This window comes from Elephantulus edwardii, unplaced genomic scaffold (genome assembly GCF_000299155.1).
Source record: "Elephantulus edwardii isolate Elephantulus edwardi_28Jun2011 unplaced genomic scaffold, EleEdw1.0 scaffold00083, whole genome shotgun sequence".
Lineage (NCBI taxonomy): Eukaryota > Metazoa > Chordata > Mammalia > Macroscelidea > Macroscelididae > Elephantulus > Elephantulus edwardii.
The window spans coordinates 3993356-4007812 of NW_006399833.1; the positions used below are offsets into that span (position 1 = coordinate 3993356).

The following is a 14457-nucleotide window of genomic DNA, read 5'->3' on the forward strand; positions in this document are numbered from 1 at the left end:
GTCTTCCTCTCCTGCACTGTCCTTCCATCCTTCTGAGCATGACGTCCTTCTCCAAGGATTGGTCCCTCCTGGCTACATGCCCAAAGCATGTGAGACAAAGCTTCAAAATCCTAGACTCCAAGGAGAAACTTAGTCTCATCCTCTCCAAGACCTATTTGTTTCTTGGTGGTCCATGGTATGTTCAAGATTCTTCTCCAGCACCACAACTTGAAGGCATCAATTCTTCTTCTGTCATCTTTGGTCATTGTCCAGCTCTCTGATGCATACCAAGTAATTGTGGAGACTATGACCTGGATCAGGCAGGTGGTCATGTCTTTGATGATTGTATTGGCTACACAATGTCTTAAAATTAGTAAGTACACAATAAAAAAGTGTTTTTGAGCAATTACTCAAACTGATTTTTCATTCCTCTTCTTCCCATTCAGAGCCGGGCCCCAATCTCAGCCAAGCTTGTTGCAAATATGCTGTCTGTAGCAGGTGCAGATCATATCATCACCATGGATCTACACGCTTCTCAAATTCAGGTACCAATGGAAGCTACATATTGGGGTTTAGTAAGGTGGTAGAGGGGAAATAAACAATACTTATGAGTGCAGAGAAACTCTACCCAAATGCAATTAAAATAAACTAGGCAACACCAACCATGCATACTCTAGGTGCTTTTCATAGTATTAGTCATTTGGGGCTGATTAGGGAGAGAATCTTTGGCATCAGACCTCATTTGAATACTAGGTCTGACTCACACTGGCTTTGTAACCTTGAGTAGGTTATTTAACTTTTCTGAACATATACTTTTTCCTTCTTGAAAGTATTAAATAAGGTGGTGTCTATCCTGAGATGGAATAACACTGGAATTTATTCATAGTATAATGTCTAGCAGAGAATAGATAATAAATGGGAGCTATTGTCATCATGCTATTAGTCCTGAGTAGTCAGGATCTTTGTGAGCTCTGGTGGCCTCGTAGCAAGAAGCTGCACTGCAATAGCGAAGGTGTACAGTTCAAATCTACAACTTCTCCGTGGGATAATGGGCAGTCTCTTTCCATGTGATTAACTACCTCTGAAAACCCACCAGAGGGTCAGCGATGGGTCAGTTTCAATTTGACAGTACACAACAACTACAAATCAGGATCTTAAATTTAGAATCACAGCTATGTGAACCTCCTTTCTGGCATAAACCCAGAGTAATGGGAGTAGAATACCATCTTATAGTTTATACTTTTAAAACCAACTGTTAGCTCATTATCAAGTGTAGAGGACAGATGATTTTCTTACCCATTTTACTTTTGTGACGGATTTAAGCCAGTCAGCATAATATACTCTAGATTCATCCATGTGGTGAATGGTTAAAGAAACCTGTTAACTTCTGCTCTTTAAAAAACTCACCCAACATTTAATATGATATAAAGCAGTAATAACTCATGTACCGGACAATTAATTGTTCTGGTCTTGGCTGGATTTGGCTGTTTTTGGCAAGGACTCACTTGTGTACCTATATTCTGTTAATGGCTTGGCTGAGGACTGACTGCTAATCTTGGCTATCCTCACACACAGCTCAAACAAGCCACTTTTATAGCATTAGAGAGATCTCCTCCTTTGCAATTAATTGCCTCAGAAAACCTGCTGGAGGGTCAGCTATGTATGGGTCAGTTCCGACTCTATGGTGCAGAACAAAAATGATGGCGTAGTCCATAAGGAGTTGGACTGCTAGCCCAAAGACCATGCCTCTCTGGTGATTCAAATCCACCAGCCTCTCCAAGAGAGGAAGGTGGCCAGTCTCCTCCTGTGTATAATTTGCAGCCTGGAAAACCCATTCAGTTCTGACACAGTGGCAGTAAGCTTTCTGTTTTAGACCATTCTGGGCATGCCTTCCAGTCACTTTGAATGTTGCAGTGAGTCCTTGGTCAAGTTAACTATTCTGGGTGGTAACCATCTATAAATGGAAGTGGAGGGAAAAGAAGCAAAACTAATCCAACTTCTCTCTCCAGGGCTTTTTTGATATCCCAGTGGACAATTTATATGCAGAGCCAGCTGTTTTGAAGTGGATAAAAGAGAATATCTCTGAGTGGAAGAACTGCACTATTGTTTCACCCGATGCTGGTGGAGCTAAGAGGTATGGTGGAAATTGGCACTATTTCCAATCTGCTGGAGGAGTCTCAAAAGAGTTGTGTTATTTTTCACTCGATAAACCAAAAAAAGTAATGTTTTTGTAACAAAGTGATAAAGTTTTTGTTTGTTGGGTTGTTGTTTGTTTGGGTTTGTGGTTTTGTTTTATTTTTAAGTATTTGAGAATGAGTGTACCAATAGATAGGATCTACTCTTCTTGTCCTGGCCTGAGTCCTACTGGGAAGACAAGACAGAAAGGGGCCCCTAGAAAGTCTCAGTCATGTAGGTTTCACTTCAGCACACGAACAACTTGACATTATGAGGCTTACATGGCTATAAACATACCAGGAAGGATAGGAAATTTGGTTTTCTAATGAATGGCATTTGCTATTGAGCCACACAGTATTAGTGGACTAATAAGCTTTTGTGCACCTATTATAATGCTGTTGGTTAGATCATTTTCATCCTGGGGATTAAAATATTTAGCAGGAAGATTTCTTTTAAAATTGCTCTGTGGCTAAGACTTCATTAAATCTTTCCTGAAAAGTGTGTGTGCGTGCGTGCGCACACAGGACAAAAAAAAAATTAAGCAGGAAGGAAATATAGTGTGATGTTTTTATTTAAAGCCAAGACCTTAAAATTTTAAATAAGCTGATTGCCAGGGATTGTGTTACAGTACTTTATAATAAAGCGCACACGGTATAAGCTAAAAGCTCTTGATTTCCTTAGCGGATTACTCATTAGTAATGCATTCACAAGTATGACACATGTTTTTCTTGTTGTGGAAATAGAATGAAGAGCTACTAAACACAAATGATTAGGGAAAAGCTAATTGAGAACTTTCTCAAAGCCGTTCAAATCTTCCGTGATTGTTTTCCCAACTGCTCCTTATTCAGTAACTTCAGCTGATCTGATTAAAAACCCACCCCCCTACCCTCAGCCATTGTCTTATTTGTCTTAACTTGTTGGGTATTCTTCTTTCATCTTGCTATGGGTCTCAGAAAATAGTCACAGTAGAAATAATCAAGCAGGAAATTTCTCTCCAGAGTTGAATACAGAAAACACTGCTGCTAGTCGATAACTAGCTATTTGGATGTGGGGTGGGTTTGTTGGGGTTTTTTTTTTTCATTACATTTTGCTAATAGTGATGAAAGATTTTCAAAGTGAGTGGCTGTCACTTTAGTCTTGATACAGTTTGTTGAATAAGTATATATCCTTGTGCAGTCATGACTTACACATTAACTCTTCATTCGAAGGTTTAGGGAGTTAATTTGCTAAGCCTTTATACTTTGGCCAATGACGTTGAAAGGTTTGGGATTCTGTAACTATGTGATCACATACTTGTCATAGACAATAGTCATTCCAAGCAGAGCAGTTATCATTAGTATTAGGTGCCCAGAGATATCAGTAAGAAAACTAAAAGCGAGAACAGATCATTAAGTCAAGGTTGTTGTTGTTGTTGTTGTTAATTGCCTTCGAGTCGAGCACTACTCATAGCAATCCTATGAATAAAAGGTCTGAATCCCCTCTACAACTGTCAACATTTATCATAGTTCATAGAGTTTCCGGAGGCATGTTGTTTAGGAAGTAGATGCCACTCCTGCTTCCAAACCTGCCATATGTTATTGTTATTATGTGCTGTTGAGTCACCTGTGATGTACAGCAGCTCTGAACCCTTCCCTGTCCTGAGCCAGTCTCACTAACTCTGACACACCAACCCTCATTGTCCCAGGTACTGTATCAATCCATCTAATCCAGCGTCTCCCTCTCCTGCACTGTCCATCCACCCTTCAGAGCATGATGTCCTTCTCCAAGGACCAATATTTTCTGGCCATGTGCCCAAAGTAATTGAGGTGAATTAAATCAAGGTACAATTCTAAATCTAACCAAGATACCAAGGTTATAGTTCAAACTCTGTGTATTCTATGCAGTCACATAGTCTCCCCAATCCAGCAGAGACTCAGCCAGATATGTAACCATAGTCACAAGAGAAGCAAGACCCGATACTGTGGTTAGATCAACGTTACTATAAACAGCAAAAACCAGTCCAGATTTAGCGGGGAGGGAGGTCCGATGAAATACAAATAGAAGTAAAGTTTCAAAAGGATAAACACTTCATAGTGCCACTCTTGTAGAATGGGACTCACATCAGGGTTGGGGTAAGAATGAGAAAAACTGGATAAATTATGTATACTGCATTGAAACGGATGACGGACAGAACAGTTCAAAAGCAATATATGGTATTATGATTATCATAAGAGTTCAGAATGAGGGTTTCAGAGTGCAGTATACTTGGGGCAGTGGGGGTGAGGGAGTGTGGGGGGATTGTGTACCAATGAAGGAATTTTTCTTTTACTTTTGAAAGAGAAGAGCAAACTGGGGGTGGGGGGTGGGGCAGGGAGAAAAGCGCAACAATGAATGAATGGAAATCCAAAATCTCTGTAAATGTTCATTAAAATTAATAATTTTTAAAAAGCCGAACAATCCAATAAAAGAATGGGCAAAAGACATGAACAGACCCTTCATCAGAGAAGACAGACACATGAAGAAATGCCTGCCATCATCAACCTTTCAAAAAAAAACAACAACTTAAAAACTCATTGTTGTTGAGTCTGTTCTGATTCTTACTGACTACTCCGTTGGGTTTCCAAGGCTGTAAATTGTAATCAGAGAAAAATGTAATGGGAGAAAGGAGCCACCAGTGGAGAGGCAACTAGCTACAGGCTATGCCACCACAGCTCTATCTTTTAACTATTCAGAAAATCAAGATCATTGCTGTGGAGTTAAAACTGACTCACAGCTGACCCTCCAGTGGGTTTCTGAAGCTGTAGATCACATGGTAAGACGTTGCCCATTTTTGTCCTGCAGAGCTGCTAGTGCCTTTGAACCACCTTTGGGTTAGCAGCATAGCTCCCTATGGACTAGTCTGTCAATGCTCTCTTTGCCGTCAGGTTGGAACCAACTCATAGCTGACCCTCTATAGGTTTTCAGGGGCGGTTAATTGCCTGGGAGATTTCCCATCTTTCTCTCGTGGAGCAGCTGGCGTGTTCAAACTCCCTGCCCTATCTATGCACTAAGCTTCCAGAGCGCCACTTAACCATTAGAGAGATACAGATCAAAATGACGATAAAATAGTATCTCACCCAACAATAATTGTTGTTTTTGTTGTGTGTAATCAAGTCCGAACCAACCCATGGCTGACCCTCTAGTGGGTTTTCAGGGGCACAGGAAGAGATTGCCCATCTTTTTCTAGCAGAGCAGAATAACAAATCTTAGTGACATTCTAGGGAGTTTGGAACGCTTTACACTACTGGCAAGAATGTAACATGGAACAGTTATGAACAATATGGCACTTCCTTAAAAAGCTAGAAATAGATATATGATCCAGAAATCCCACTGCTCTTGTATATAATCAAGTCAGAGCTGACCCCCTCAGTGGGTTTTCAGATGCAGTTTAATTGCATGGGAGGAGATTGCCCATCTTTCTCCCTCAGAGCAGCTGGTGGATTTAAACCACGTGCCTTTGGGATTGCACTGCAGCTCTTTACCACTAGGCTACCAGAGCTCTCTTGTTGTTGTTATGTTCCGTCAAGTTGCCTGTGACTCATAACGACCCTAGGTACAGCAGCTCTGAAGCCTCACTGACTGAAGCCAGTCTCACTGGCTCCGACACACCTACCTCCATTACCCCAGTTACTATGTCAATCCATCTCATCTGGGGTCTTTCTCTCCTGTACTGTCTCTCTACCCTTCCAAGAGTGGTGCCCTTCTCCAGGGACAGATCCCTCCTGGCTACATGCACATGTGAAACAGAGCTTCAAAATCCTTGCCTCCAAGTAGCAGCCTGGTTTCACCCTCTCCAGGATAAATGCATTTGTTCTCTTGGTGATCCATGGTATGTTTAATATATTTCTCTAGCACCACAACTTTTCAGTCACTGCTGTGCCTCTGAGAGCTGGACAGTGATTAAGGATGACAGAAGAATTGATGCCTTTGAGCTGTGGTGTTGGAGAAGGGTACTAACAGATATATATTGGAGAAGGTGGATCCAGAGTGCTCTTTGGTGGCTTCGTCACACATCTTGGGGCATGTTGCTAGGAGAGGCTTTACCTCAAAGAGGGACATCATGCTTAGGTAGGTGGAGGGACTGTGAAAGAGAAGAAGACCTTCAACCAACTGGATTGATACAGTTACTGCAGCAGTGGGTTCAAGTGTGTCAGGAAGTGTGAGAATAGCACAGGATAGGGCAGGGCTCAGATCTCTTGTTCATAAGGTCACTATGAGTCATATTCAACTCGATGGCACCTAACAGCAACAACAATCTGAAGTCTTCAAAGCTTGTAAGTGGACATCTGAGATATAACTATTGGTCTCTTCCTGTCTAGAACAAAAGAATATGAAAATAATTAAAGACTCAGGGAATCAGTCCACAGCCTACACAGCCCTGAAACTAGAACCAGGTGAAGTGCAGCTACCACTTCTGACACTCTGACTAGGATCACAGTGCACACTGGGAGAAAAATGTAGAACAACAACCAAAAACTCAAATTCACAAAAAAGACCAGACTAACTGGTGGGTCAGAGACAGGAGGAACGCCTGAAACTGTGGCCCTGAGACCTTCTTCCACACTGGAACTGAAGCCATTTCTGTGAGCCACCTTTTTTTAGTCCATAACTAGACAGGCCCATAAAATAAACAGTACCACCCAAGAGGATGAACATGTCCTTTGGAACAATCAATTATGTGGGATCAAAAGGACAACATTTGCCCAACAGCAAAGAGGAGAAGGCAGGAAGGGGTAGAAAATTTCAATACTAGGGAAGCTTAAGGAAAAATGCTTCCAGTGTTGTAGAATACTTTATGTACAAATGGGAATGACTGATGCATGAACTTTCCAAGGGGAAGCTGCTGAGTTGCTTTGTAAACTATCGCCAAAAGCACACTCAGAACAATTCAGAGCACATACCTCCTTGTATATGAGGAGGGTGATGCCTTGGTGCTAACTAGCACAGTGTTGTTTATATTGAACGAATGTATGTTTAAGTGACTCACTTGATAGATTTTCACTAGACAGCTTTGTCCTCTATCCTGTTTTCCAGTCTGGCTTATATCATTTTGTAAAAGGAGTGGGGAGACCACCAAATTGTATAGTTAAGTCACTGGGTGTGCCCTCAAGCTTGGTACAGTTGACACTGACTGGATATTTTGCTACCCTCATTGAGTGAAGGGAATGTGATGAGGGTGTGAGCACTGGAACAGGCTGGATGCCCAAAGGCATCAATTCCTCTTCTATCATTCCCAGTCATTGTCCATCTCTCTGATGCATAGCAAGTGATTGCAAAGACCGTAGCCTGTATCAGGCACACCTTAGTCTCCAGAATGACATGATTGCTTTTCAGTACTTTGGAGAGGTCTCTAACAACAGGTTTTCCCATCACAATACGTCTTTTGGTTTCCTGGCTGCTGGTGCCAAAAATGTTGACTGTGGAGCCAAGCAAACTAAGGCTGTTAATAGTCTCAATCTCTTCACCATCCATCATAATGCTGCCGGTTGTCCCAGTGACAATAATCTGGAACAAGGAATGGATTACAAAGTCGACTAGGGGAGGGAGAAAAATGTGCCACAATAAATGAATAGGGAAAAAAGAAGCCCTGATGGTTCATCAACAAACGAATGTATAGAGGAGGTGTGGTATATTCACACAATGGAATACTGCACTGCATTGAAAAACAAGGAACTCATGCAATATTATTCAAAATGGATGACCCTGGAGGACATTATGCTGAGTGAAGTATTTCAGTCACAAAAGGACAAATACTGCATAGTGCCCCTGTTGTAAAACAGGACTGACCTCGGGGTTGTGGGGAGACTGAGAAAGATGGGTTCAGTAACGTATACTGCATTGAAACAAATGAGGGAGAAAATGTTTAAAAGGGATATGTGATTAGGTATTTTTGTCATGACAGGAGTCCAGAGGGAAGGCTGCTTAGTGGCACGGATTATAAAACAATGAAAGAATTTTTCTTTTACTTTTCCAAGAGGGTAGAATACGAGGGGGGAGGATTGGGAGGGTAGAAAAGTGCAACAATGAATGACTGGAAATCCAAAGTCTCTGTAGATTTTTATTGAAATTAATAATAAATTTTTAAAAAAAGACGTGGAAAAAAACCCAAACCCCAAAACCCTGTCTGTGATGTTTGCCTTTGAGAAGTCATCCAATGGTGGTGACTTTCTCCCTGCCCCAGGAGATTTTGGGTTTCATGAAGCAAAATATCTCTAGAAAGCAATCTTTAATCTATTGCTTTTATTTTAAAACCATTTTCTTTTTATTTTGGTGAGAGATTACAGAACAAATTAACTCCCATTCCACTGGTTACACACAGTTTGTTTCTTGATAATCATTGTAATCCCATGACTGCAGCAGCACTCTTCCTAGTTTCTCCTTAGGTATCCTGTTCCCATTTGTCAATGAGAATGAAAGAAAGTCTGAAACACAATGTGTACAGATTTGGTATGCAAACCAATATAAAATAATTTAAAAGAACCCACAACAACTCAGAAGGGGAAAAGGAGAAATAGTCTGTTGCTTTTGTCTTCGAGCCACACTTGCAGGTTTTAACTTTGAGCATCCACTGTTTGGCAGAGTGACCTCCATCGCAGACCGGCTGAATGTGGACTTTGCCTTGATTCACAAAGAACGGAAGAAAGCCAATGAAGTGGACCGCATGGTGCTCGTGGGTGACGTGAAGGATCGAGTGGCTATCCTCGTGGATGACATGGCCGACACTTGTGGTACAATCTGCCACGCAGCTGACAAGTAAGTGTGGACCTATAGGGCCAGGTAGAAGTACAGAGCGAGCCGGACTGGCTGAAGAGCCTGCTGATACTTTTAGGAAGTGGAGAGGATGATAAGTATCTTAGGGTGCTTTGCATCCATCTAGGCTTAAAGTAGAATACATATAGATTAATGAGCACACTGCTTTGGATCTGTTTTAACCAAGGAAGGCATTTCTAGGTCTAGGAAAGCAGAAATGGGTCCTATTTATATTTTAGTTAAGCTGATAATCCTAACTACCTCTTAGCTGTCCGTTTCAGCTGTTACTGTCTTAGTTCACATGAGTCTTTTTAGGTCCTGACATGCACTGTTCTCATTTGTTTCTTCACTGTTCTCTTTGTTGTCAGTCACCAATCTCTACTCTCCCCTATCTGTCTTTCACACTGTCTCCTGTATTGGTTTCCAGAGTTCACTGTGACTCATAGCAACAGATAGGAACCTTGCCCTGTGCTGCACCATCCTTCCAATCTCTGATAAGCTCTAGCCCACTGTTAAAGTTACTGTCTCTCTCATTGAGGGTCTTCTTTTCTTTCTCTAGTCCTCTGCCTTTCCTAGCCTGATGTCCTTTTCTAATGGTTAGTCCCTCCTCAAAACATGCTCAAAGTATATGAGATGAAGCTTCACCATCTTTGCTGCTAAGGGGCAGCCTGGTTGCATTTCTTCCCAGACAGACTAGTTTCATAGGACTGCTATAACAAAATGCTACATACTGGGTGACTTTTAAAGTCATTTTCTTCTCTGTTGTTGAGGATATACACAGCAGAAGCAGAATATATACCAGTTCAAAGTTCTGTGCCACCTATTCTTAAGCAACATTCTTTGAGTTGTACATCCATTCCCACACCTTTTCTGAATTGTTCCCTTCCTCATTAACATAAAACTCACCTCCTCTTTAGTTTCCTATCTAATCTTTTGAGTTGCCATTGTCAAGTTGATTATGTATTTTTATGCAAACAATATTTGCCTTCTACATTTGTTTTCCAGTTAGTCCTACTGGGAGATATTTTTTTAAAAGCTGCTATGCCAGTTTTTGGATTTTTTGTGTTGCTGTTAAGAAAAAGAAAATATAGCCCTTTTACAGAAATCTCTCTTGTGGGAAGGAAATTATGGATAAACAAAAGTAGAAGATACATACTATTTTCATAAAAATATGGTAAACAGATCCTTAGAAAAGCATAATTCTCAAGGTGAACATTTTTTTACAGGGTAAGCTACACTACTATTTGGTTTTAAAAAGACTTCAGGGGATTATTTTGGTTTTCAGTTTAAAGATTATCTCAGGGCAATAATTTGAAGTATTCATCTAACCTCTGTAGCTCCAAAAGGACTAGATTTTATGAAAATGTGGAATTCTGTTCTATATTTTTCCCTTTTTGATCAGGATTCTTCTATCAAATCTTTGATCAAAAGAGTCTTTCTCTATCATCCTCTTTGAGTCAGAAATGACTCGTAGCTGACCCCCAAGTGGGTTTCTGAGGTTACTATGAATAACAGGAGGAGATTGCCCATCTTCTCCAGGGTAGCTATTGGTGGTTTTTTTGTTTGTTTTTTTTTAATTTATTTGTTTATTATGTGTGTGTGTGCGTGCGCATGTACCATCAAATAAGATCTGACTGTTACAGGAGGAGATTGTCCCTCCTTCCCCGGCAGAGCATCTGGTGGGTTCGAACCATTCGCCTCTGGGATTGTAGTTGCAGTTCCTTGCCACTAGGCCACCAGAGCTTCCCTGCTATTGGTGGTTTTGAACCACTGAAGTAGCACAAACTTTGGTTTAAATATCATCGTTATATTAGGGCACACCCTACTCAACTTTCACATATGTAAAAAGAAATTGAGAATGCTGTGACTTAGATCACGCACACTGTTGTCTTTAAATTGACATCATTGCTCTTTGGCACTTTAGAGATCCTTGCCAGTAGATTTCCCCCATGCACCATTCTTTTCATTTCTTGACTGCTGTTACCATGGATGGGTAATAACAGCAAGTAAAATGAAGTCATTGGCAGCTTCAATTTTTTCTCCATCTATCATGTTTCCTGTTGGTCCAATGGTGATGAATTTTATCTTCTTGATGTTGAGATGCAATTCATATTGAAGGCTGTATTGTTTGATATTCTACAGCAAGTGCTTCAAGTCCTTCTCACTTTCAGCAAGCAAGTTTGTGTCATCTGCATAACACAGGTTGCTGATGAGTCTTCTCCTAATACTGATGCCACATTCCTGTTCATAGAGTCCAGCTTCTCGATTGATTAGATTGAATAGGGATGGAGAGACAATACAAACCTGATGCATACCTTTGCTGGTTTCAAACAAAGCAGTATTCCTTTGATTTGTTCCGGTGACAACTCGTTCTCTGTGATTCTGGTTTCCATGAATCCTTTTAATCCTACCCCTTCCTGCCTTCTGGACTTTCTCCCTGGGAAAATGCAGCTCTTTTGTTCTTGTATGACTGGACATAAGGAGTGCCTACCTGGTCAGTCATCTCATAGGTCTGTCTGTTGTTTGGTTGAAAGTTGAGTCGCACTGGTAAATTTGTTCTAGGCTCAGACAGAGACTAAGGTCCATAGTCTCAGAGAATGAACCAGTATCTATCAGACCAGTAAGCCTGGCCTTTTATATGTTTGGCTTTTGTTCGCATGTCCCCCCCGACTCTATCTAGGATCCCCTATATCCTTTTCTGAGTAGGGACCTAGGCTCTATGTTGATCTTGTGGTTCTGCATCTTTAATGTGTGACTTTAAGATTACCTTGGAAACCATTTCCGTTTTTGGCTAGCCAGAAAAGGAAAAGAGCATAGAGGATCATCCACAGAAGATTTTTCAGGAACTGACCCCAAAGTGCTGTTGCATTGTTATCAGTAGCCACAATTAAGTCACACAGCCACACCTCACTAAGCAAGGGAGGCTGGGAAAGGGAAGTCCAGCTGTGGACCTGGGGACGGATATTGTTGAGCACAGCAATGGGCTTTAACCTTAAACCTATTCAGTTCTAACCTTAATCCTGTTCAAATATGTTCTTAGTCCGATTCTCTGCCCTTTCTAACTTGTATTTTAAAGTGACAAATAAGATTAATCCAAATCAACTTGGCCTTTTCTCCTAGACTTCTCTCAGCTGGAGCCACCAGAGTATATGCTATCTTAACCCATGGGATCTTTTCTGGCCCAGCCATTTCTCGCATCAACAACGCATGCTTTGAAGCAGTAGTAGTGACTAATACCATACCTCAAGAGGACAAAATGAAGCATTGCTCCAAAATACAGGTTAGGATGCCATTCTGGTAAAGCATGACTTCACGAAATTTTTAAGAAGTGGTTGTATGTGCTTCAATAGATGTCTGATTCTGAAGATTTCATTCTTGATTCTTTAAGAGTTTAGTTTGTCATTTGTATCTGTGATAGAAAAAGTAAAAGACTATAGATTTCAAGAGTCTTTATTGCTGGAGGTTACAGCTTAGCATTTTTTGCATTTTTTAACAGCTTCACCCAGTGATTCTGATGAATATTTGTATATATGTGCCTATGTCTAGCTGTTGCCCCCTGCTGACAATGTAAAATGTTGAAACTGATGGTTCATTTTCTCTTTAGAACTTCCATGTTTCTCAAAGTGCATGCTGGAAACCCCCTCTAGATTACTTGAAGTTCTTGTTAAAATGTAGGTCCTTGACCTTTCAAACCAATGAACCTGGAACGAGTACCTTAAAGTACTCCCCAAAGTAAATATTACACACTAAAATTTGAGTGTTGTCACATTAAAAGAGCAAAACTTTTAACTAATCTACCTCGATCCACAGGATTACTGTCATTCTAGAACCCTTGGTGCCTGAAAGATTGGTGGTTCGAGCCAATTTGGGAGAAAGATGGGCAGTCTCTTCCTATAAAAGATTTATTGCCCTCAGAAACCTGATGAGGATTTGCCATAACTCAGAACCAACTCAATAGCAGTGGATATTGTCATTCTAGTAGATTTTCTTGTTTGTTTGTTGTTGTGGTTTTGTTTTTTTTTTTTTGGCTAAATAGCCTTCTTTTGGTTTTTCTCCCCCTTCATTCTAGTTGTTGTTAAGTGCCGTCCAGTCAAATACAACTCATAGCAACCCTGTGAACAGCAGATCTGAGCCCTGTCCTATCCTGTGCCAGCCTCATCCATTCATTCTTAGGAATTTCATCCTTAGGGATTTTTTGAATGCCCATCCACCATCTCCTTGATGTGTCCAAATCAGAATTTCTCCCCATTAGCATTTTTATTTTTTTCCCAAGTGGTTATATTCATAACGTTAGGAAAGGTCACACTGAATGCAGACCCCTGAGGGAAACATCACCTGTTCCTTTAAGAGGAAGGATGCTCATCCGGCTGCTCATCAGTGTCTGCGCATTTGCCAGTCATCTTCTGTCTGTATGGTATTAACCTGCCACTTTCTTGCCTTTATAGGTGATTGACATCTCCATGATCCTTGCAGAAGCCATCAGGAGAACTCACAATGGAGAGTCTGTGTCCTATCTCTTCAGCCATGTCCCTTTGTAACACGATAGCTTCTGAGGCTTTTCAATAAACAACAACCCCCTCCGCCTCCACCATCCCTGATTTTTCTTTGGTATTTGATAAGAAGTTCCTCAGAAGAACCAGCTTGCTCCAGTGTAGCTTGCTACATCCCACGTCAGGTATATTACAGCCAGTCCTAATTTGAGAAGAGACAGATTGAGATTGTGGGGCTCTCCTGCCTAGTCTCATTCTGTCTTCATGGATGATCTGTAGGAGCCTTGCAGCTTTAACTACAGCTCAGCTGCTGCAAGAATTTAGACTTCGAGGGTGTTGTGTAGGGGTGCTGGAGGGTAAGGGTGGGGGACGCTTGGGCTGCTTTGCATGTGAATGCTTCAGGGTTCCTCTTTGTTCAGAACCACTAGCAACAAAGCCAACCCAGTACATTAACAAACCCCCAATTATGTGTCAGGCACCCCCCTCCCCCGCCCCGCGGTGTGTCACAAACTCCCAAAGGCTATGCTAAATTATAGCAGAGCCCTAGGTAACCCCAACTTAGTTCTCCTGGGCGCAAGCTCCATATAAGGCAAGAATAAGCTTTTCGCTTATAGTGCCATTGAGTGGGGTCATGAAGGGAGGCAGCCCAGTGCTAGCAAATGCTTCTTTGGAAAAAGAAGACTGATTCAACAGCATCTACTCGAGGACTACGCATCTTGGATTCTCCTTTGTACCTGTTCATTTTGATTTGGCTTTACCTTCCACCATCTTGACCTTTTTTTCTGGCCAAAGTGTACCATAGTCTTATGGAAGGCAGACTTGCTTCCTGCTATGTGATCTCTAATATTTACATCACGTGTTTTGCCATAGCTTACTCTTCCTTGGCTACTGCCACCATGGTAGTAGATTTTAGACGATGGTGTGGTGCCTTTTGATTCATCTAAATAATTTCTTCTTCCTTCCTTGGATCTCTTTGGCCTCTCAGATAACCTGAAATGTGTGTTAAAAATACTGATGTCACTGTTTCTTAGTGAGGAAACTTAAT

General features: G+C 41.3%; 1 protein-coding gene across 2 annotated transcripts in view; it reads left to right on the top strand.

Moving 5' to 3' along the window:
- The window catches only part of PRPS1 (phosphoribosyl pyrophosphate synthetase 1), a 49555-nt gene extending 36069 nt beyond the window's left edge, over positions 1-13486 (top strand). The window contains exons 3-7 of one of the 2 annotated variants that reach the window (XM_006889899.1): positions 426-524; positions 1989-2113; positions 8752-8925; positions 12043-12202; positions 13368-13486. In XM_006889899.1, coding sequence (XP_006889961.1) covers positions 426-524; positions 1989-2113; positions 8752-8925; positions 12043-12202; positions 13368-13460 — 651 coding nt within the window. In that variant the 3' untranslated portion in view covers positions 13461-13486. Of the gene's footprint in view, positions 1-421; positions 525-1988; positions 2114-8751; positions 8926-12042; positions 12203-13367 lie in introns of both variants that reach the window. The other variant, XM_006889900.1, reaches the window with a different exon arrangement.
- The last annotated feature ends 971 nt before the right edge of the window (positions 13487-14457 follow it).